Source organism: Panulirus ornatus, chromosome 31 (assembly GCF_036320965.1).
Source record: "Panulirus ornatus isolate Po-2019 chromosome 31, ASM3632096v1, whole genome shotgun sequence".
Classification (NCBI taxonomy): domain Eukaryota; kingdom Metazoa; phylum Arthropoda; class Malacostraca; order Decapoda; family Palinuridae; genus Panulirus; species Panulirus ornatus.
The window spans coordinates 7,844,093-7,870,712 of NC_092254.1; the positions used below are offsets into that span (position 1 = coordinate 7,844,093).

The window sequence follows — 26,620 nt, forward strand, 5'->3', positions numbered from 1 at the left end:
CTATCTTTAGCCCATGCCTCAATACTATATAATATTGCTAGAACTACTATTCCTTCAAACATACCCATTTTTGCTCTCTGATATAACAATCTCTCTTTCCACACATTCTTCATCGCTCCCAGAACCTTCGCCCCTTCCCGCACCCTATGACTCACTACAGCTTCCAAGGTTCCATTCACTGCCAAGTCCACTCCCAGATATCTAAAACACTTCCAGTTTTTCTCTATTCAAACATGCGTCCCAATTAACTTGTCTGCCAATCCTGATGAGCCTAGTACCCTTATTCTTATTCACATTTCCTTTCAACTTCCTCCTTTCGCAAACTTTTCCAGACTCAGTCACCAACTTCTGTTGTTTCTCTCTTGAATCAGCCACCAGAACTGTAATATCGGCAAACAACATCTGGCTCTCTTACCATGGCCCTCTCATCCCCAACATACTGCATACTTGCCTCTCTTTCCAAAACCCTTGCATTTACCTCCCTAACCACCCTATCCATAAACAAATTAAACAACCATGGGGACATCACGCACCCCTGCCACAGGCTGACCTTCACTGGGAACCAATCACTCTCCTTTCTTCATACTCATACACATGCCTTACACCTATGATAAAAACTTCACTGCTTCAAGCAGCTTACTTCCCACACCATATATTCTTAAGACCTTTCACAAAGCATCTCTGTCAACCATATCATATGCCCTCTCCAGATCCATAAATGCTACATATAAATCCATCTGTTTTTACAAGTATTGCTTACATATATACAAAGTAAACACCTGGTCCATACACCTTCTACCACTTCTAAAACCACACTGTTTCTCCTCAATCTGACTCTCTGTATATGCCTTCATCCTCTCAATCAATACCCTTCCTTACAATTTTTCAAGAATACTCAACAAACTTATGCCTCTGTAGTCTGAGCACTCACCTTTATATCTTATGCTTTGCACAATGGCACTATACATGCATTCCACCAATCCTCAGGCACTTCACTATGATCCATACATAAACTGAATATGCTAACCAACCAATCAACAATACAGTTACCCCCTTTCTTAATAAATTCATCTGCAGTACCATTCAAACCTGCCGCCTTGCCAAATTGCATCTTCTGCAGGGCTTTCACCATCTCTCTTCATCAAACCACCCACCCTGACTCTCACTTCGCACACCTCCCCAACCTAACACCCTACATCTGCCACTCATCATTAAATATATTCAACAAACCTTCAAAATACTCACTCTATCCCCTCCTCACTTCATCACTACTTGTTATCACTCTCCCCCTTCACTAGTTTCCATTTGTTCTTGTCTTATATGTATGTTACATACCTCCTGTCAAAATATCTTTTTATTCTCCCTAAAGTTTAATGATACTCTCACCCCAACTCTCATTTGCCCTCTCTTTCAACCCTTGCACCTTCCTCTTGACCTCTTACCACTTCTCTTATACACCTTCCAATCATTTTCACTCCTTCCCTGCAAATGTGTATATTCTTTTCATACATATTCGCCATTTCCCACGTTAGCGAGATAGAGTTTAGAACAGATGAATATTATATATATATATATATATATATATATATATATATATATATATATATATATATATATATATATATATATATATATAAAGGAAACAGACGAAAGAATGGCCAAACCCACCCACATACACATGTATATACATACACGTCCACACACGCATATATACATACCTATACATCTCAATGTATACATATATATACACACTCAGACATATACATATATACACATATACATAATTCTTACTGTCTGCCCTTATTCATTCCTGTCGCCACCCCGCCACACATGAAATGACAACCCCCCTCCCCCCACATATGCGCAAGGTAGCGCTAGGAAAAGGCAACAAAGGCCACATTCGTTTACAAGTCTCAAGCTGTCATGTATAAGCACTGAAACCACAGCTCCCTTTCCACATCCAGGCCCCACAAAACTTTCCATGGTTTACCCCAGACGCTTCACATGCCCTGGTTCAATCCATTGACAGCACGTCGACCACGGTATACCACATCGTTCCAATTCACTCTATTCCTTGTACGCCTTTCACCCACCTGCATGTTCAGGCCCCGATCACTCAGAATCTTTTTCATTATTATTATCATTATACTTGATTATCATTTCCTGCATCAGCAAGGTAGCACTAGGAAACAGAGGAAAGACCCATCCACTCGTGTAAACTCATATAAATATACACACATGTACATACAAATCCATATATACACATACTTGCTTGCCATCATCCATTCCCGGAGCCACCATTCCCCATAGGAAACAACAACCGACAACAAATGCAAGAGGATGATATGCCTATGCCTATATATACACAAGGTTGTTTTGCCCACACAGGACCATTTCAACCTTCTGCACAGTTTACACAAAAGTGCCCACTTTATCAAATATTTTCCTCACAGAAATGCATATTCTTACATGGATTTATCTTTAATGCATATAATATTAATATGTACATACATTCGCATCTATCCTGTATCTAAAAAAAAAAAAAAATACATTGCACACCTTGAGCACATAATGAAACCAATGTGAATTCCTAGTATCTGGAAAAGTGATGCCAACTCCACATATACTATAAGACCACACATGTTGCAAGATATCTGAAAGTGTGGTACAATCACATGATTTCACAGAAAAAATAAACAATTTTCTGTGATAGCCCAGTAGATGAAGGAACAGGCTGTGAAATATTGCTAGTTTGATACATGTGGAGATAAAAATGAGCTTTGAGTATTAGACTGACTGTCTAACAGTAATTATGCACTTTTTCATTCTATTAGTACCTACAAATTCTATGCCATTGCGAATCATGTTCAGGAAAACCCAGTAACTTATCATATTTCGACAACAAACTCAAATCTTCATCCCACAATACTGTTCCTCTTGCTATGGTCCATTCTTAAAGTTCCAACACTTAACTAACCTTGGTGTCCTTTACATCAATAAATCCGTAACAACACAGCTGATACATTCTGATATTCAACATTAACGCTCATCAAGATCTCATTGAATTTTCATCACACATTTAAACCCTCAATTTTCATGCAATCAGTATCTTAAGCTTTTGAAAAATAAAGTCCTTGTGTGACACTCTTTTAAGCATTCTGACAACATCCTGTCTACAAGATGTTCACTATTACTAGTTTCGTAAAGCAAATTTCATTTGGGTATTAATTCTCCCTACACTTATGAACTTCAAGCCGTGTAATACAAAAAACACTTACTGGTAATGAATGCCATACTCAAGTGCATAAACAGAAAACAGAAATATGAATAAAAAGCATTAAATTTCCAAAAGGATTAAGGATGGGCAAAATGTGAAACATTTATGAAACTGTTATGAACTTTTAATTCATTGGCATGAAGAGAAATATACTGATAGGGGTTTAAAAAGTAATAATTTGGTTAAAATAAATAATTCCAATTTTTAGTAATCACTTGCAAATTGGAGAGCATGAAAATATTCTATCAATATAAAACTGCCCATGTAAACAACCAACAGCAGTTGAACTGCATTTGCCTACTGCCTTGACATTTAATCTCGTTACTACATCTATTCATTTTGAATACGCTCATTTTCTGCACTAATTGTTACAAAACCTGTTCCAATATTTTGTTTCTTATTCCCTTCATCTGTATCTCTTCTCTCTACAAACATCCTTATTCTTCAGTTCCTTACTACCCTAAAACATTCCTTTCTTTTAAAAAATATATGCTGTATTTTTTCCTCTCTCCCTAAATCATGTATTTGTAACCTAACCACAATGGATTATACATTCCTTCTCATCACAATAAATCTTATAAATACTCCTTGAAGTCCAAGGCCTATCTAAAAGGCTTTTAAGACATACCAGGAATAAGGCCAATCCTTTGGATATTCTTGCATTACAGGGGATGCATTGGTATATTTTTCATGAACTATAAAAAAAATCAGCAAATGGAAGCAGAAGCAAGTCATAGGGTTAGTGATGGGATGAAAGTTCTGGGTTGTGCTGAAGAATGTGGAAAAAGGGAACATTATCTGGAAGGGCCAAAATTCATATATTTGAATGTACGTCCCGACAATATTGTATGGACGAGAGGCAGGGGCTATAAATATTGCTATATGGAGGAGGGTGGAAGTGTTGTAAATGAAGTGGTTAAGGACACTATGGTGTGAAGTGGTTCGATTGAATCAATAATGAAAGTTTCGAGATGTACAATAATAGTGTAATTGAAAGATCCAAAGAAGGTGTGCTAAAATTGTTTGGATATATAGAGAGAATGAAAGAGGAAAGGTTGAAAAGTAGTCTGTTTGTCAGAAGAGGGAACAAGAACAAGGAAACCAAATTGAAGATGGAAGAATGGAGTGAAAAAGATTTTGACCGATCTTGGTTTGAACGTGCCAGAGGGTGAAAGGTGTGCAAGGGATAGAGTGAACTGAAACAATATGGTATCCTGAAATCAATATGACGTCAATGGACTAAACCAGGAAATGTGGTGTTTGGGGTAAAACATAGAAAGTTCTCTGGGGCCTGGTTGTGGATGGGGAGCTGTTTCAGTGCATTACACATGACAGAGAATGGATGTGAGCGGATGTGGCCTTTCTTTGTGCTACCTCGCTGACAAAGGAAACAGTAATCAAGTATGGAAGAAAAAAGAAAGCTTTCATGACAGGATATAAATCTTTTTCAAGAGTTAATCTCATATTTTCAAACCAGCTATTCCTCATTTTGTGATACATAGACCTAATAATTGGTTTCAGCTGGATCATTGGATTAATCCATTGCACTAAATGCCACCTCAAGAGTTATGACTCAAGCTATATCTAAAACTATTTGGGTTGGCAAGGATAAAGAAATATCAATATTAAACAAGTTTATTTTCTTTACATGTAAACTTGTGTCTGAAGATGAAATATTAAATTTTTAAAAATCACTTTGTACAGTGAATTGACATTAAATTCATCAGTATAAAACATCTTGTGACCAAAGTACTTCCTATATGACATTGTTGTTATTTATTACAATAAGGCAAAAAACAAGGGAAACACCCTGCGATTAATTTTGATCCCGGGTGATTACACAGAGGCTTGAGCTTGACATTTCGAGTTGTGAAACAAGGGCACTTAAAACACATTATGGACTTAGGAAGACATTGTCACTACTGCCATAGTTGCAAACTTTCAGGATCATAAAAAGAACAGCAATCATTCATACTCAAACCCAGGAACAACAAATTTACAGTCTTCAAATTTTTCTGATATGCTGTGTTTCCCTAACAATCTCCAGTCACACACTGTAAATCAAACTAAATTTACACTGATGATTTACATAATACATCAACTGTAATGCAAATGATACAGAGATGCTTAAGATGAATCTTATTCCATTAAAACCACTGTACAATGTATTAATAAGAATTTATATCACTTTCAGCAACACTCATACACTCAGCAGACTACATCCAAAAATGTGAAGATGGATATGATACAACTAAATGAAATTTCAAATGCTCATTTTCTATATCATCTATATCAGATATGAAGAAAATGCTATGATTGAAATATCACAAGTGGTACATACCTCCCCTGCCCCTGTTACAAAACTCGAACATTAATTTCACTGTCTTTTATGCAGACATCTTTTAATCTTTTTAAACTCTGCAATCAACATTAAACATTTTGATTGTCCAACCAAACTTCAAATACAAACTCTTATATCCTCAATAAATGCTTTTTAACACATTTAATAAAACTGCTCCTTTGCAACAGTAAACAAATAAAAAATACAAACTGCCATTTCAATTGTCATAAAAAGGAGCTACTCAGAGAAGCAAAGGCTTCCACTATCTCGCACGGATATTATTAAAGATATTATTATCATTCATATATAGTCTAATCTCTAAAGAATCCATTTCAGTAAAAAACATAGTGTTTAAACATTAACAATAATAAGGCCACTGTACTGTACATATTGAGAAAAGAGTTCCTACAATTTACGCTGCAAACACCTCAGCCGACTAATTTACACGGTAAGGCCTGCAACTGAGTACTGTACTTGAGTCTATGTACACGAGCGTCATTCAATAACAGTGCGTACCACTCTCTCCTCCCACCAGCCCAAACCAACATGGAGATTACCTACCACATGCAAAAACTACATGTATATATAAGTTTTAAAATACATGACACATCTAATTTTTGCTTTAATATAAAATCAAAAAGGTAGTGTTTTCCTTCAGCCAATGCTAAGTATAAATGCTAGCGCATTACTGCATGATAAATTCTACCAAATACCATCATTAGGAAAATTATGAATTCAGAGCTAATATCTATCAATCCATGCATATGATGAAGACTATGCTATCCCATAACTACTCAAAACAGAAGTAAAATTTTCATTGTCAGAGATAATTCTAAAGGCTTGTAAAAAGGTTTAGCATAATCAGATATTCATAGAAATTAGGCAATATGTGGGTAGGTGCTGACCATGGGTTTTGGGCTGTTGGTCTGGACAGAGATCATATCTTGTAATATCTGGGGGAAGGGCAGGCAGGACAGTTTCACAAGGCCAGCAGATCACAGTGCTTGTTGTGATGGGTCATGAGTGAGAGTAAGATTAGAGGAACAGTGTTGGGTTCTGCAGTAGTTTGTCACTCAGTTTCATGACTGGCTACATTCAAACTCATTTCAAAACTGGCTTCACTGGTATGCAAAGTCTACCACACACATTTGACAAACGTTGCACGTGAAGTCACGTCACGTCCATATCCGGTTATGTCACAGGCAGCACCACCTGCCACTTTCTTAAGGTTGTGGTTCACCGGGAGGTTAAACCAACTACACAAACAGTGATGGAGGGAATGAAAGACCATGAACCAACATTCATAATATTGCTGAATTACTAGGCCCTTGTTAAGAATGTTTTTATTTAAAAAACATGCCTGAGGACTTTTATTCATCCACCATTTTACAGATCCACCTGAGTGCCTAAATATTTCAAGGACAAAGAATGTTCTCCAAGTCTCCTTCATCCCCAAGTCTTCGGGTCCTAGACTGACCAGGAATCCTTATCCATATTCTCTCCTCCCATTAGGCTTTGTTCCAGGTTTTGCCCACTATCACAGAGAACAGTTAATTTTAAAGCACCAATGCATCTCTCACACTTAAAAAAAATCTAACAACACTAACATCCACACTACAGATTGCAGAGACAATGTGCAATGGGCTATAACAATTTTGTTTTCTACTCATGTTACTGAAAATTATTTTGAACAATAGAGTCTGTACATCTCACTAAAATTTAAAAGGAGCCCAAAGTGACAGTTCTTGTATTCATATGTGTTTGTATATATATAAATATATATATATAATTTAAAAATTATAGAAAACTAAAATAAAACATTCGATTGAGATATATGCGTGTATGTATGTATGTATATATGTATAACTAGGCTATATCTATATAACAAGATTATGGACAAAGGGAGGAGACAGTTATTTGGGAAAAAAGGCCATGTTGGCTATTGGACGTTTGTTTTGGAAGCTAATGCGCATGTGACCTGCTGCCTTAAACACCTTTTGTTCTTCATGATTGCAATTATGTAGCCCCATTCTCGGTGGTGTGTTTATGTTGGCCAGCCAACCAGTCATCAAGCTACCCGCCCATTCCCACTTCAAAACAATTAGTAGCCCCAATCACCCTACATAACCCAGCATCAACGGTGTGACAGCTACTCTAACAGAATAACAAAGAACTAAGCAGGGATGGAGGTTAGGCATTACTGGGGTATCCTAGAAACCTAGAATGAATATCAAAACAACGACAGTAGAATGTCCACCGTCGACAATGGTGATTGGAAATAAAAACATGGGAAAACTCGGCATTGGCACACAAAATCTGTTTTGTTCAGAAAATAGTTAAGCACACAAACTATGCCTCTAAGTCTTAGGTAAAAATTATTAAAATTAACAGCTGCATAACATCATACAGTTGAAGGTATGATTGCTATATTAAACAGCATTCCATGATATGATGACACTGAGTGGGAGTCTCATCTTGGCACTTGTCTGAAAACTCCTGCTGAGCACAAAGCACAGCAACATTAATGCCAACAAATCTTCATCACATACTGGCAGCATCATATGCTCACATCCAATAACATACGATGAGGGCTGGCATTGATAGGTATGCTCATATGTAGGGAACAGAGTCTACCACTGGTTGTCACTTAATCACAACAGTGACACATACGGTCACCTACTAAGGACTCCAGTCCTCACAGTTTCATTTACGACCCCGACTAGTTCCAGACTTAACTGGCTGTTCTAACCACCAATCAGTCCTCCCCAAGGCCTGGGTTTATGGCTGCAAAACTGTGGTAGCAGCATCAGCTTGGATCAGTTCTAGCCACTTATATGCTCAGGAGTCCCCAAGCCCTGAGTACCCTGGCCAATTGGAGGGTGGCTAGGTTGGGGGCTGGGGAAACTGCGTAGGTGGGCAGTGGGTGCGGTGGTGGCCAAGGGGGTTGGGAAGGTGGGAGCCTGGCAGGAGCATGAAGAGAATCACTTCAGTGTGTCGGTCTCCTTCAGCATATCCTGCCTGGTAATAGTTTCCCCCCCTCATGATGGACCATCTTTTGTCTCCTCATAATCTTTCTGGTACTGCTGTTGTTGCTGTTGTTCTTGAGACTGTTGGTGCTGCTGCTGTGAAATGAGTGGCGGAGGTGATGGCTGGACTTGGGTCAAGGGTCCCTGTGTTAACTGCGGAAGAACCTGGCTTCCCTGTTGTTGTTGGGGAGACGTTTGTGAATTTAGAGGGTTGTTGCAGTTCCGAAGCACACTGTAAACATTGTCCACCTTACTCAAGGTTTCCAAAAATGGGACAAGGTCCATGAGTTCAGAGTCACTCATGTCGTCAAACCACGATGATACAGGAACCTATCGTAAAAAAAATATGAAATACAAATTAGAATACATATATACATTTATACATATATACATTTATACATATATACATAAGAGAGATGTGTGGAAATAAAAAGAGCATGGTTGAGAGAGCAGAAGAGGGTGTTTTGAAATGGTTTGGGCACATGGAGAGAATGGGTGAGGAAAGGTTGACCAAGAGGATATATGTGTCGGAGGTGGAGGGAACGAGGAGAAGTGGGAGACCAAATTGGAGGTGGAAAGATGGAGTGAAAAAGATTTTGAGTGATCGCGGCCTGAACATGCAGGAGGGTGAAAGGCGGGCAAGGAATAGAGCGAATTAGATCGATGTGGTATACCGGGGTTGACGTGCTGTCAGTGGATTGAATCAGGGCATGTGAAGTGTCTGGGGTAAACCATGGAAAGTTGTGTGGGGCCTGGATGTGGAAAGGGAGCTGTGGTTTCGGGCATTATTGCATGACAGGTAGAGACTGAGTGTGAACGAATGGGGCCTTTGTTGTCTTTTCCTAGCGCTACCTCGCACACATGAGGAGGGAGGGGGATGGTATTCCATGTGTGGCGAGGTGGCGATGGGAATGAATAAAGGCAGACAGTGTGAATTGTGTGCATGGGTATATATGTATGTGTCTGTGTGTGTACATATATGTGTACATTGAGATGTATAGGTATGTATATTTGCGTGTGGACGTGTATGTATATACATGTGTATGGGGGTGGGTTGGGCCATTTCTTTCGTCTGTTTCCTTGCGCTACCTCGCAAACGCGGGAGACAGCGACAAAGCATAATAAATAAATAAAAATATTTAGATTTCAATGGATTTCAATGATATAAACATTCTTAACTTGACCTAAGATAATAATTTGGTTGGTTCAGTACTACCAATATCTTCTGTGAACAAAGAGTAATGTTATCCCTGTTTTGGAAAGAAAAAAGTAATCAAAACACAACATTTTGGGTGGAAGTGTACAATCTTCAAACTTTACATTTTTCTATGCTTAGGAACTAATAGACATACATTTGTTCACACCTTAAAAAGGTATTCCTAATCACCAATCCTACTTTAGCACACAACTTTACACTGGGCATTCCATGATCCCTAATTATACTTATAACTATCACATCATCCACTCTTGCATTCAGATCTCCCACCACTTACACCTGATACCTTACATCAAAATTGCTGAGGCACTCACTTAGCTCTTCCCGAAAAAACTCTTTTCTCACTCCTCTTACTACTAAGTGGAAAAGCAATGATAGTCACACACCTTTCATAACCTACTTTAATTCTTACACACATCAATCTGAAACTCACTTCCTTACATTCTTGACACATTTCCAACACTTCTCCTTCAACAGAAATGCCACCCCTTCTTTAGTTCCTGCCATCACATCTCCAGACTCTATCCCTCAGATTTCTTAGCCATCATTCTGGGACCCTTTCCCCTTGAGTTTAGTTTCACTCTTAGCTACATCACCCAAGTTTCTCTCCTAAGACACATTACCTCTCTCTCCCTTCTCATTTTGGTTACATCTACTCACATTTGCTAATGTGGGAAATGGCAAATATGTTTTTGGGGAGGGGGAAATAAGAAACAAAACAAATAAATAAATAAAAGCTCCCTTATATGTAAGTAAAGTAATTAGACTTTACAAGAACCAACAATTTAAAATAGTATATGAGTATTACACTCGATATGAACAATATCATCAGTATGAACAATACAGATGTGGTAACTCACAGCATTGTCAGGATGGAAGATGTATGATGCAGGTGAATTGTCCATGATTACAACTTTATGAAGATCTCGGCCTAAACGACTTAAATCCTTGACATAATTGCCTCGATGGAAGACACAGGATTCACGAAACAGCCTTGCTCGGAACACTCCCCATTTATCCAGAAGATTTGCTACTGGATCAGCATACTGGAAGCCAAATCACAAGTAAATTTAAAAGCAAAAATGTATATGTAGAATACATTACATATATATATAATCATTATCATTTATTATCATTACTATCAATATTATCATTATCATTATCACTACTATCATTATCACTACTGATGTTATTGCGAACATTATCAAAATGATCACACAAAATTCAAAAAGGGTATCAACGCAACACAAAATTGGTACTAACACATGAATTCTATCATACATACTTACTTAAAGAAGAAATAAAATATTCTAACCTTGTAAGGATATTGCAAATAAATTAGAGAATTTATCAGAAACTTTCATTTGTTGAACACCATCTGGCTAATAACTCTCCTAAAATACTTCTTTCAGAGATTTTCCTATCTAATGATGTGTTCAGTAATCCCTTTCACACCTATAATCTTAAGTCATAATTTCAATTCAAAGAGGGGTCTCTGCATATTCAAACATCAACACACTTGTACACCTTGTGGGCTTTGAAACTTAAATTACTGACACCCTCTCTCAGGCTTGTATTTTGCTTTCCACATTTTTTTTTTTTCAGTGAAAGGCATGGAAAGAGTAAAATATGCCAAAATCATGGCCCATTTTAAAAGAACAGAAAATGATCAGCTATAGTAATTTATTGACAATACACTAGTCACTACTAATATTGTTAACTGTAAATAAAATTATCCCAGCCCTGATCTGAAGTCCAAGCTAATGTTTGATTCCACCACTTATCCATAGATCTTATGAACAATCTATTGTCATAACTAGAACAATTTCATCAATCTTTATTAATATTGGAGGCTCCAGTCACAGACAAAAGTACATGCCAAGGATGGGCCTTACATGAAATGCAGAGCAGTTACTGCAAGAGAATAAGAAAAGACAGGAAAAGTATCTATAAAGTTTGGAGGAAGTGAAAAACCTCTTTTAAAAAGCATCAGGTAGTAGTTACTGGTAAGAGGGTTGAGTGTTCCAAAGCTTCAATGTGTAGGGAAAGAAACAGTTATCAAAATGGCCCAACTTTAAGTTCCCAATGGCTAAACAGTAATCATGTGATGCAGAGCCAGCTGAGTATTATGTGGTCTAGCTAGTAGTAGGGGCACACAAGCAGTCCACTCTTAGGGGTAAAAACCAAAGTAATACCCATAAAAGATAGAAAGTGAACAAACATTGCATTATAGGGTAGGTGGATCTAAGTTTTGAAATTAGCCTGGGAGAGGTTGGACCACTTTTGACTCAACTCTATCAAGTACAGCTGTAGGACTAGAACCATCCCACATGTAAAAACAGCAGCCTATACAAGGACAGATCAATCCTATGTATAAATGGAGCAGCTGTTTGGAGGAAAAGAAATTTGTACATCTAAACAGGAATCCCAGTTTCTTAGAAGCAGTTTTATCAATTTCCATAATGTGGGGTTTCCAAGATACATTGGATGTTACAGTCATAACTAAAAAGTCCATTCATTTAAGAGGTGGAATTACAAAACTGTTGAAGATGAGAGGAAAGTTATAAGGAATTTTCAAGAGAGAGATGGGTAGAAAGTGGGTCTTGGAGGCATTAAACTTAATCAGATTTTGTCTACTCAACTAAGATATCCTGTCCAAGTCTGAGTTTACCGAGACAAGATGCAGAGCAAGTGAGAGAAGGAGCAGAATTCAAGAATATGGAGGAATGTAGTGTTGAGTCTTTAATGTATGACAGTATTTGGTTACTTGTAAAAAAAAAAAAAAACTATTGATAAAAAGGAGAAAAAGTGTTGGGAACAGGGCAGAACCTTTGGGGACACCACTCTCAATGGAGAAGGAGAACAAGACTAATCCATTAAGAACCATGGATATAGATCTGCCACAGTGGAAGCTAGATATGAGGGAGCAAAGTGAGGGAGGGAAGCTAAGAGAGTGGAGCTCTAGAGATGAGACAATGATGCCAAACCTAATCAAAAACTTTGGATAAATCATGGAAAACTACCTAAAATGCCTAAAAATCTCTCACTGATGATGACTAAAAATGATTATAACAGGAATGAGTATCACAAGCACATCTTGTCTTACAGATGCCATGCTGATCACATGCCTCAGTCACATACTTGTATCATCATAAATGGGGTATATTACACAAACTTCCACCCTCTCTCTCACAATTACAGCAACAGGTAATGAAGACTTTCTTTCACATCAAGAAAAAAATTACAGTAGTATTACTGCTTTATACTTTGAGATGTGTTGCAGAAGGGGACAAGATGTGCTTAACTGAGTTTCAAACCCTCCCAAATCACCTGTTCCTTCTGTTCATGAAGCAATCTATCAAGGAAAGGTCTTCCTCTAATCCCATTTGAAGTAAAAGTAATCTTAGAAGATACTAATGATGGCACATATGACATTAAGTCAGCCCAAACAACTTCTACTCCTACTCCAGCTCTATTCCAATTGTAATATCACAAACAACAAACTGCGTCCTACAGCATACATCCTGCTCCATTCTGCAAGTAGAATTGACACTAGGCCCCCACAAAATCTACTACACCTGCTCCATCCCATCAGTAATGCAATCACACAGCAAAAAATCGTGAATGGAGACCAGAAAATGTTCTACATCATTTCTTAATGTGAATAAAAGTTGCATTTTTCATGTTTGTTCACAATTTCCCATATCAATGAAGTAACTCCAGGCACAAATGAAGAACTGGCTCACATCCACTCTCTCTCTAATTATGTATAATATACCAAAACGAAAGTCCCCATCAACAACCAAGCACCAAAGACCTCTCCAAGGTTCCCCTGACTACTTCACATACTCTGATTCACAAACTGATAGAACACCAACTCCTGTATACCACTTCACTCCAACTTGCTTTCTCCCAAGCACTCCTCTCACCCTCCTGAATCATCAACAGATTCTTGAGTTATGTACTGCTTGCAAGTCATCTACTAAACTTACCTTAGCTAAACTGGCAGTAAAGAGTACACATTCATATAACTCTCCCATCTTTTGTAGAAAGTCATCTACAAACGGCCGTTTTAATACATAAACTTGGTGGATGGTTCCATCTATTTCGACAGGAACTATGAAGTCGGCATTGCTAATTGGCTGAAAAATAAAAAATTACCTTAATATACATACCTCAGTGTTATAAAACAATCTATTTTCATGCATTTAATTATAAAAACTACCAGAATGTCAATGATGAATATGAAGAAAGGTTTTGCAAGTTTAACACCAGTACTTAATGGGACAGAGTGTATGAAAAAGGCAATGCCTATCTACTGTCAGTCTGTCCTAAGTTCATTTGAGAATGACCTCAATCATATAATCTTTTTAATATAGTTTAGTTTGTCAATACTCTATCAAAGTCTAAAAAGTGTCCATTTTCCTTCAAAATCTTTATGAAAGTAGCTTAAGTGAGATGAGAATGAAGTCTGTATACTTTTACATGTTAAATGTCCATGTGGACCTTCATTTACATAACTATTTTCAATCATTCATTCCATTATGTGTTCTTTTCATTTTTGTAAATTATGATTATACATCAAGTTAAGCTAAGTGGCCTATACTTTTTTTGGCACAGGCTTAGCTCTTCCATTTTGAACTAGCATTGCATATGCCATTTTGTGTATGTGTACTTCATCTCATTAACAGTTTATTTACTGTCATCTTTGTCTTTTGACAAAAGAAAGCTGGAATTCCACCTGGTTCCTGCACCAAATTCCCATTTTTGTCAACTATTCAATTATTACAGGCTTTTTAAAGAGATCTGTCACTACAAAAGCCAATGGACCCTGGTGTAAGGGAGATTTGTTCCTGAACAAAAATTTTCCCTATCAAACACTTACATATGCACTATATTTGAAACATTACCCATCACCATCAACATAACATAATCTATCACAATGTAGTTAAGAAAATACTCAATAAAAATTGCTATTAATGATGATGAAGCCTTGGTTATGCCTTCAAGTTTGTGCCCCTCATGAAACACTTCTAATTCAACAAGATGACTTTATGTAATGCTTCAGTGAACTCTGAGCACTTTTCTTACACTATACATTAAAATGAGTCGGGGGGGCATTTGTCTAATACTTGTCAGGTTATTTAAGTGCGTATGTGTTCTGTTTGTGTTATGTTTATTGAAGTTAGGGGGTTGAGGGGGGGGGGGATTGTGAGCCTGTTGAAACTCTATCTACCTATCTACATCACTGATGCCCATTCCCTTTTAGAACTCCTATCTTTCCTGTCCTTAAAAGCATTCTTTGCATAAATCATTTCATGTATTCCTCAACTATTTGTCTTCCTCCAGTAATCTTCCACACTGTTGAAACTTTTACCAATGTAATATGAATATTCACTTGCCTTTATAAAATGGCACTATACAGATGTTCTACCAATCTTCAGGCACCTCCCATAAGTCATATATTGAAAATCCTAACTAACCAATCAACACAATCACCCCTTTTGTTAAGAAATTCAACTGAAATGGAGTAAAAATGATAGATAAAAAGACACAAAATGTTTCCCCACCTTGAATGATGAATGTACCAACGTTTCATCGAGGTCAATAACCATGCATTTCTTGTGCATATCTCGATGACTGACAGATGGCAGAAGGTGTCGTTGTGGCCCCGTGGGTGGGGGCAAGTGAGTATAGGGTGGAACATCTTCTGACACACACACCCCATTGGCTGCTCCACTCGAGTCATTTTCTCCTGACACACAACAACAGAACAGCGTCCGGAGGATACTTCTTTTTGGCTTTTTACCATTTTGACTTCCTGCAAAACACAAAATATAGAAATAAGTAAACTTTTTCTGTAAGTGTTATTCAAGTAGGTGCACAGTAAATCAATAAGCAAAGACAACGAAAATGTGAAATACTGATAGAGAGAGGTACAGGAAGTGATACAAGAAAATAAAACTTTAAAGAAACAATCAAGTAAGTATTATATGAAAGTGGAGGTCCAGTACATTGAAATGATGCTGTGCATCTGATAATTCATAAAGAAGAAGGCCTTATAAGTGAAGTTGAGCATTTAAAGGAATCAGTCTCATGCAAAGGAAGTTTCTATAACTGGCAAGAGACAAAATTTTCACACACACAAATATTTTTCTGAAATACTTCTACCCATTAAGAGTTCAATTACAGCATCTATCCATTTTTTTTGTGGTTTGTTTTCCTTCCTTTTACTTTCAATCCTTTTACCATACATCAACTTCACTAACCTATCACCTACCATGTGAACTATACAGCCATAATATCTCTAAATCCCTTTACTTATACATCTTTCATACCACATACCTTTCTCACATATTCATTCTTTACTCTCTTGCTATTCTTCTAATCTAAACTGCACACCTTATCTACTTTTATAATTCTTATCTATAACAACTATGGACCTTACAGCTCAGAAAATCACCCAAAAAATATCTTATGAAAATCTTGACATTCACTTAAGTACTGTGGTAAATGAGGCCATCAATCTTGCCGAACAAACTCAGGAGAGTGGAGGTGGTGAGTAGTTAGCAAAGCTTTATGGCAACGACACTGTAATACCATCCACTCACTTGAAATCCAATAAGATGCTGTGTCAACCTGCCACACAAGGCACTAGGACTCGTCTCTAAATGTTCACTTTCACCACCAATCCTTAAATCTCAGACTAGCTTTACAGAATATACAAACATGCTTTCACAAAATCAGCTGTATTTTGAAAAAACGTTTTTAAGTCAATACATCAGAGAGTAATACACCCATTCAGTGAAAAATAATGACACAACAGAGAGAGAAAATTCAACAGAGCATTGCATATATCCATGCTTTGCTGAAGGTGCACTTCAAATTTCTTTATGCTATGCCTAAATCAGTAATCCAAGGCATATGTAGGTGCCAAAAGTATATAGCTATGGTTCTATTCTTCCTAGTTTCTAAATTACCTTACAACAAGTTCTGAAGAATATTCTTAAGTTCTAAATTGCTTTTTGCTCGGTTTACAGAAGCTTAAAACTATTAGCCCTTTCAAGGCGTGTTAGATATTACTACAAATATCACAGTGTGAAATTAATGTGCAGCTGTGTTTTACAAATACAGCAGCACCATAACCAGCAGCCAGCTCTCTCTCTCTCTCTCTCTCTCTCTCTCTCTCTTTCACACACACATAATTATTACAACTACAAGTAAAAACTAATCCATACATCAAAAAATACCTTATTAGCAGCCAGCTCTAAACACACACACAATAAATTCTTTAAAGCTCATAAATGCAAATACATACTTTTTTTTTTTGACAAGACAAAAATGAACTCACCCTGATTCCTTATTCCAATCAATCAATATTAAGGGGCTGCTCAAGAGCACTGAATTTTTCCTTTTTATGAACACAACAGAATTACAAACTACCTTACAGTACATACTGAACAAAACAAAATGCCTATGAATTTTAAACACACTGCAAAAACAACTGATAAATGTGACCATGGCATCATGCATATAAACACAGGAATTACCTTAAAAAATGGAATATGGATATACAACTTTCTAACATCTCAAAATGTAGTTGAAGGCCAAATCATTTCCAGTGCTTTCAAAGTAAAAGTTCAATCCTCCTAAGGAACTGTACTTGCACTCCTACTCTTCCTCACTCTTACAGCTGGGACTGAATTGAAGGAGAAGCACAGTTTCATATCATCCTTTGCAGATGACACAAGAAAATGTATGAAAATCATGTCAGCAGAGGACGCTGTAAGGCTACAAAATGACAAATGGTTACTCCCAATAGGCCAAAAAGAACAACATACTTTTTGAAAGGGATTAATCTTCACCCCACCAGTATGAAAAAAAATCAATACATAATACCGGACAGACATAGACGCATACACTATAAAAAATATCCTTATACCTGTTATATTGAATATGGCCATACAGCCATATAATATATATATATATATATATATATATATATATATATATATATATATATATATATATATATATATATATGGCTGTTGTATGGCCATATTCAATATATCAGGTACTTAAGGAATCCCACTAATTGGCAATTAAATATTTCATCAAAAACACAACTAATCTCATCCGCAGTTTCATCACCCCTCCCAAAAGGAGGTTTATGTACCTAAGAAAAATAATTAAACGTGCTCAACGTGAGGAATCCTTCATCACTAAAAAGGTGCCAGAGAAAAAAATCCTCAATGACCTAACAATCTCAGTGAGTGGCTCAATCAATGTAATCATTCATGTGCACTTTGCGCTGGGGAGGGGTGGGTGAGGTGGAGAGTTCTGCATTGTGAATTTGTGCTTGTCTCTGTAAACGTTCAATGCAGAAGTAAGGTACGGGTGCAGTACCTAGTAAAATCTGCTCACTGTGTACGGGGGGTAAACGTTTAGGACGGAGTAAACTGATAGTCAAGTGCTACGTGACGATCAAGAACTATGACACAAGTCTTAAGACTTTTAAAAGCCAAAGTTCTATGTTCCTAACGAAGGTATAAGATGAATAATCTCTTAGCATGTATGCATGTACAGTCCACCTCACTGTATGAGTATGAACGTTATTGAGTTCACACAACCAATATGCAATACGCTTTTCCTATCAGACTTCGATTTAATAATTTCTAAATGAAATACTTCATTTCGTGCGTGTAATACGCCATTATTAATTATGAATGCTTTTACGCGATTTTTTTGGTGTTAAGTTAATGCCTTCCGTTAAAGGGAACAGGTTTGTATTAGAAGGCCACATTTTCTAGTTCTCGTTCTCAACATATCAGATCTGTAATGCGGCGAACTGGTGCAGCCTAGCCGACCGTGGTATGCCAAGCACCAATAAACTAGGCACTCGGCACAACATTGGCAAAACAGACAAGTGCACCCCAACCTCCAACGCCTTCGTTGGCCTCAATCTGTCAAGGCATAAACTGAGACAATCTCATAGTATAGTAAGAATACCTGTATAATTCTACTTGAGAAGTGCCCGGACATTCAAAATTTTCAACGCATTCGTAAATCATCTTATCAAACAAATACAATCAAACCAATCTGGACAAGATCTACATTCTTACCAACAGTTTAGGTATATCGTTGAGCAAGATAATTTTGATACTATTCATGATAAAATTCTAAAATGTTGATACTTCGACGCTATTCAAGATGAAATGCTAACAAAAACACAAGACTAGAGTCAGCTAATTCTTGCAAGACAAGCGCGTCCTGCCTGTGGGCACAGCGGCCCCAGCCTCAGTGAATGACTGAAGGCCGCAAATGCGTACAAACTGCTCCTTCGGCGCCTCCTTGGCGCGTGCGATTGTGCGGGCACCCTGAACCACTCCAGGGGGTACACTACTCTGCAGTAAGGTTACTATTACACCTTATGGGAAGGTTTTAACTGATTCAGTAAAGCAAACACGATCGAAGGGTACACGATGGAGGAGGTAGCGAGGCCTGTGCGTATGGGTAGTGAGGGTATGGAGGGAGGAAGCAAGAATAGCATGCGTGAGCATCTAAATATACGGCGGCTGCTGGCACGTCGGCACACAGCCACACAGCTTTCCGGGAACACGACCGCCGCCAACGCCACCACCACCACCACCACACCCCCACCGCCACACCCGTAGCCTCTCCAGACAGGCTTGTGCCCATGAACAGAGACTGCCAAACAGACAGAATGAAACACACACGACCGTCACTTTCACTAAGAGCACTGAAAATATTGTCTACCTCAGAGTACAAACGTAACTACTATGAATTCTTGCCTTTGAGACTGGGCTAACACGTCGAGAGTACCTACCACAAGCACCTAAAAACGAGACTTTGCCATGAGGTAGTGTCAGCAACGCAGGGCTTAACAGAGGGAATGAGAGAGAAAAAGAACATATCTCACAATTCAAGGACGCGATACACTGATGTGTTTCCGGCGAGGCACGGGCGGAGGCTAATCCTGGCGAACGAGAAGCGACGCGCCAAAGGAGATCCTCCTAAATAACTGCGCCACCTATATAAACGGGCGAGGGAACACCACGCACATACCGCTAATACTAGACCTAACCTGGGAACAGCCTGGTCCTACCTGCACGTACCTGTTACGGCAAAACTTAACCCCTCGGGCACGATACGTCAACATGACTACGATTCTCGAACACAACGGCAAGACCCTACGTATGCATGATGGAGTGACCTTTCATCTTTAATGATCAGGTCAAGCGTTAGACCACCACATCCAAGGGTCGTTCCGTAGTCCTTAAGGAGCATATATCTCCGTGCTCTAGGAGGGTTACGAGGTTAATTTCTCGTAAAAGGCTTGGATATATCTCCCGTGTGGGGCGTGCGGCCTTCCCAGCGCCAACCTTATCAGCGCAGCAAAGCTCACATGGAGGTGATGTCACCTCGACTGGCCGGACTGACGGTGGAAGGCTCTCACACCCACAGGTGATTAAGATAGTTTGATCATGACTGAATATAAACGATAACTTCACATCTCTAAACCCCCGAGTAAGACGGTTCGACCCTTAGATATCTAACCTTTTGACTTAACGCCTAATGTTCTGTTCAAAGGCCAGGCCATAATATCTTTTTTCTCCCCCTCACAAGTGACCCAGCGTTCGAGCTGTACGTGCGTGCTTGACGAAAAGATCACGGCACGTTAACACACATACGCACCCTGAGCCAGACGTCCCACGGCGAGTAAATGACAAATGATCCATATAAATAGTCAAAACCAGATGATGATTTCATGGCCGAGCCACAAACCACACGGATTTCCTGATATCAAGTCGTAACACATCCTCCCACATACATCCATGTTACCATGTGTGTGTGTGTGTGTGTGTGTGTGTGTGTATGTGTGTGTGTGTGTGTGTGTGTGTGTGTGTGTGTGTGTGTGTGTGTGTGTGTGCGCGCGCGTGTGTGGAAGGTCCATGCTCAAAGAAACAACAATTTTCAATAAATAAGCACATAAAAAGAATTTTGCCTAAAAAAAAAGAATTAAAGGTCCCATATGCACAACGGACTCTTGGCAAATAAATTCACAAACGCATTCCAACTTACCTAACATATGGAATTTGTTAATCATCAAGACAAAAGAGATTTCTAGCAATGATCTTGCCACAGTCTTTTGTCATCCTGCCTGAAAACGCTTAAGAATTTTTTTTTCTCTTTATGACCTCATACTATGGCCTATTTATCTAAACATAGAGACACAGAGCCACAGACCTAGAATAAAGCAGGTATTCAATTGGCTATAAACATTCAAAAGATTCCCCGTGTGTACCTGCTACAAAACATGAAGAATGAAAGAATCCACACGGCGAGAGAGAGAGAGAGAGAGAGAGAGAGAGAGAGAGAGAGAGAGAGAGAGAGAGAGAGAGAGAGAGAGAGAGAGAGAGAGAGAGAGAATTTTAAAAAGGTTTGTCAACAATCAATATTCCAACTTATCAAATCATATCGCTATATGCTGCTACCTTGACTCTCACTTGGCGGTAAAATTGCGGGGGGAACAAAAGACTGCTGCGACACTCGACAAAGGTCGGGCCTATACTCTTACGTCCCTCATGAACGTATTCACGTTATTAATCAAGAGAAGTTTCCAACAAACACACACTCAACATTGTTTCCTTTAACCATAGTTCAAACCCATTATCTTCAACATTACTCTCTCTCCCTCCCCACATGGGTTTCGTGAGGGTCAGTGACGGCTGCGCAGTGACCTTGCACTTCAGTGCCTGTTAAGTTCCACTCCTCCGCTCAGGTATTTTCTAACTGCCTTACGTGTTTGCATACGGTCCACAAGCAAACACAGTCTCTCCGATACTCATATAACACCTAACTTAACAAACGACTCGTTCTTCCTGACTCTTGATTTTCCTGCGGTGAGCGATATGCGATAGTCTTATACCCCCCTTTCTTTGAAAAATCTCATACATCATACTCGTAACGAAGTACCCTCTCTCTCTCTCTCTCTCTCTCTCTCTCTCTCTCTCTCTCTCTCTCTCTCTCTCTCTATCTATCTATCTATCTACCTATCTATCTATCTACACACTAGCCTTTTTGCTTTTGGCAAAGTCTCACTGCAGGTTCTTACGTAGAGTGTCTGTCTATACCTGTCTCAGAAATACACTATCCTAGCATAACTTGCCGCTACTCTCATAATACTCAAAACCGAACCTAAAACTACATATAGTACTTAAATGCTTGATCAAGCCGGCCCTGTAGTAGTTTCCCTGGTGGGCAGGCAAAGTCAGGTCACAGTCCGGAGGCCGGTAGCAAACTACGAGTCTCCGAAGAACCAACAACACTAGCAGGACACTACATAACACCGAAAAGTTTGAAGGGACATTACGCTTAAGCCATAGACTGTCACCATTACTCGTGCGCATTCCATGATACTATTACTACTGCTGCTGCTACTACTACCAATACTACTACTACGACTACTACAACTATTAATAATATTTCATATACTATAAACACTCAAAAAACTGACATCATGACCTCCATAATAATTCTATACAATGATAAAGAGTCGTATTCATTCAGTCAACTGATATTCAGCGCTAACATCACTCACGGACGCAATCACGAGTCATTGCGTATTTTACTTCCGCTAATATGAAAGTAATGATCGAACACGCAATTACGAGAAATTTAAATAACCAAGCAAACACAAGAGAACGAATCTATTTGGACGATCTACTCGTGCCAGTCACGAGTGCTGGTGAAACTATCACGCACTCGAGCTGCTTATGTACCCGTCAAACATGCAAACGACACCGAGCCGCCACACAAATAAACGTCATGCATTTTAAACATACGAAGACATACCACACATTTTCTCAATGTGATCCCAATACAGCTGAATTATTTCCCAAAAAACAATATATCATATATATATATATATATATATATATATATATATATATATATATATATATGTGTGTGTGTGTGTGTGTGTGTGTGTGTGTGTGTAGGGAGAACATCAAGACCTATATATATATATATATATATATATATATATATATATATATATATATATATATATATATATATATACAAGTTTTGAGGGAATGAATTCTGCAGAACCAGAACCCCCACAACCTGTCCTACAAAAACAAAAGGGACAAAACATAATCCTCCAGTGTACGTGAACTACAGACGACAAGGGAAGTGGGGCAGCCCCAGATGGCAGTATGCATTATTTTCGGTTAGGGCCGAACACGGGCGGTAATCTTATTGGGTGTACAGCAATAGGTCACGAGGTCAGTGTTAAAGCAGATCTGGAAGCCAATCACTGTCGAACTCAAGCCCGAGGGCCGATGGTGATCCAGCTAATCTGGACAACCCTCAGCTACGTCCTAGCACGGATCAAGTACTACTATCTATACTCGTGAATTAAAAAAAGGTAAAGAAATACTCGATTCCCAAGTCTCGTCAAACCATTTCAAAACTGACCCATAAAAAAAAAAATCTTCATTCTGATATTGTAACATTCCAAACAGACTAGAAAAACCACAATGCGAGTCACTCCTTCTCTAGACAGCCCTCAGCTTCGTCTAACCGACTGCGATGCACCTAATTCTGAGCAGCCCCCAAACACCAAGATGGTGATAGACCTGATCTGGAAAACCCAAAACTTCGCCTAACCCACACTGTAGACAGCCCTCAGCTACGCTAAAAAGCTGAAGGATGGAATCACACAATTTCTGACGTGTATCAAATATATTTCATACACGACTTTAATCACCGAGGAAAAACTGCAGAACAACTTTAATAAGCGCTTTAGTAAGGGTGGGAAAGTCCATGCGTCACTTTTTTCAACAAACTGAACACGGTTAAGTTAGTGATGTACAGGATGTATCCACCTGATCCACCCCATTAGACCGTGGAAGGAATAACGGTAATAAAGCATACATAAACCATCATAAATATACGACATTGCCGGTGTAATGGAACTGAACAACATTTAGAGATAACGTGTCCCGCTCGTCTAGATCAAGTACTACTATCTATACTCGTGAATTAAAAAAAGGTAAAGAAATACTCGATTCCCAAGTCTGGTCAAACCATTTCAAAACTGACCCATAAAAAAAAAATCTTCATTCTGATATTCTAACATTCCAAACAGACTAGAAAAACCACAATGCGAGAGACTCCTTCTCTACTACAGAGGTACTGTTCTCCACGAACTGAAAACATTACATCTTTAAGTCCACATCCGCATCAACTATCCCAGACTTTGACAGGATGCGTGAAGAACCTCGGTCCAGTAGAGCGCAGGAAACAACCAAAAAAATATGAAAAGTTGTATTTTACAATCTGGTTCTACTACGCCGGACACAACAGGAAACCCACAACGCCTCACTCGCCGCCGGCCTCAGTAGAGTACCGCAGGCTTACAATGGCGGTATAAACACCCACTGTGTCAATATACATACATGACCAGAGTACACTCTCCCCCAAACCCCCAACGCAGACCTTGACACTGCTTAAGAAACGTATTGACAAACACATCTAATGCCATGGGAGGACAAAATACATAAGCTAAAGCAGGAGAGAGAGAGAGAGAGAGAGAGAGAGAGAGAGAGAGAGAGAGAGAGAGAGAGAGAGAGAGAGAGAGAGAGAGATTTCTAACCAACCAGAATGAAGGTCAGACAACACACACTCACAGACCTCTCTTACATAGAGTAGATTCACAACCCCACAGCCGTAATATACACAGCACCTCGTCCCTGACCCGTCCATCGCTACCATCTACAATACCTGCAAGTCCAACTCATCCACCCGCTCAACTCCCACCCAACCTCACTCCCCATCCCCCTACACTCCTCCTCTCCTGGTCACCCTTCTAAACCCTCTTCCCGTCCTCCTCATCCCTCTCCATAATCCTTCTCACGACCCCCATCCCCCTGACCACCCTTCACCGATGCATGCACAGATCTCATCACCTACTCTCTCCAGCACCCTCTCCACCCACCCACCCACCCCACTCCTACTCTCTCCAGCACCCTCTCCACCCACCCACCCCCCTTCCTTTCATTTTCTGACGCCCTCAACCTTCGCTGCAGCACGTCACCCTTCCTTGGCCCCCCAAGTCACCATTCCCCCTGGCCTCTTAAGGCCCTCCCCTGCCCGTCTCCCTCGCCGCTGGCTAGCCTGCCTTCCCTCCGCCCACCCTCGCCAGCCTTCATCCACCCACACAACCTCTCTCTCTCTCTCTCTCTCTCTCTCTCTCTCTCTCTCTCTCTCTCTCTCTCTCTCTCTCTCTCTCTCTCTCTCTCTCTCCTAGCGTCCCTGACAAGATGCGAAGGTGAAACGATCCTCTGTTTCTTATAAATGGGGAGAGAAATACATTTCAAGTTTTTTTTTCCTCTTTAAATGACGGATATCACTACCCAGTACAAGTAAACATCCACAGAAAGCCACTAACCCATTCGAAGGAAACATCCGCATCATGTCACTACTCATTCGATACAAACATCCACATCATGTCACCACCCATTAGGTACAAAGCATCCTCATCATGTCACGATCCGTTCCATACGAACATCCACATCGCAGCAGGGATATAACGCCATCTACAGCACACACACACACACACACACACACACACACACACACACACACACATTACACACACACACACACACACATTGATAAAATTCCCCTTGAAATGTTTACATGCTGCAGACCTGACAGTGTGTGTGTGTGTGTGTGTGTGTGTGTGTGTGTGTGTGTCAAACGCTCTTATCGTGGCTTTAGCCCTACAACTCGAGGTAAGTTTGGTCGTGAAGCACAAAAGGGCTGAGGTACAACTCAACCATAATGACTTCGGACCAAATGGTCATCTTCCACTCCGGAAAAAAAAGAAAGAAAACGAACCTCTTCTCCTCCTCCTCCTTCCACAGCAGCAGATAAGCAAATACGTTCAGGTGGAAACCATGCTCGATTACAGAGCACAGGATGAGGAAATCCTAGTCCCACTTTGTTTATGAATTAATCACACAACTCCAGGACTCCATATGTGGGCTTCCTGGAGCTCCCGAGGTTGCACTACGAACAGATGCAGGGAAATCATGGTCTTCTTTGAGAGCGAGAAGTGCCTCATTTGAGACTGTACTCTGGTCATATGACGATAATGCGACCTCGCCGTAAGTGACCTTCCCCGAGATGTGACCTCAAGTAGGCGGAGTTCGGTAACACCAATTGCGTCTATTGTGTGTGTGTGTGTGTGTGTGTGTGTGTGTGTGTGTGTAATGGTGTTGCATCTGCGGTTCCCCTCTCGCGGGCGGGGTATAATGTATAATTCTAGAGGGAAACTGGAGGACCAGACCTGGTCAGAGACGCAGTTGTTATCGTGGGAGGAAAGGTGAGGCAGTGGCGTCCGCAGGTGAGGTGAGGTGGAGAGTGCGTTGTGTGTGTGGGGGGAGGCAGCTGGTGGAGAACCGCCCACTGCCACACCAACCCTCTGTATGTAACATACCCCATCCCTCTCCCGTGAGAGGAAACCACTCATTCCAGCTTTACGTACATACACTCCATGATCAAACTAAGCTAAGCCAGCCCCATTTCCCCTCTAACAACACGAAACCCTTCCCTTCAACAACACTGGGTCATAGCGCCGTTACGATCAATGGATCACCTCCAACATTACCTCAGTGCTGATAAAGACCTGGTGCTGACACAACCACGACACTTGAGAGAAGACATGA

At 39.7% G+C, this 26,620-nt stretch overlaps 1 protein-coding gene across 1 annotated transcript in view; it reads right to left on the minus strand.

The window, feature by feature from the left end:
* Positions 1-4,896: 4,896 nt before the first annotated feature.
* The window catches only part of LOC139758801 (carboxy-terminal domain RNA polymerase II polypeptide A small phosphatase 1-like), a 57,620-nt gene continuing 35,896 nt past the window's right edge, over positions 4,897-26,620 (minus strand). The window contains exons 2-5 of the mRNA XM_071680617.1: positions 15,431-15,681; positions 13,853-14,002; positions 10,721-10,906; positions 4,897-8,974 (exon numbers count right to left, since the gene is read on the minus strand). Of these exons, the coding sequence (XP_071536718.1) occupies positions 8,657-8,974; positions 10,721-10,906; positions 13,853-14,002; positions 15,431-15,681 (905 nt within the window). The 3' untranslated portion in view covers positions 4,897-8,656. The remainder of the gene's footprint in view (positions 8,975-10,720; positions 10,907-13,852; positions 14,003-15,430; positions 15,682-26,620) is intronic.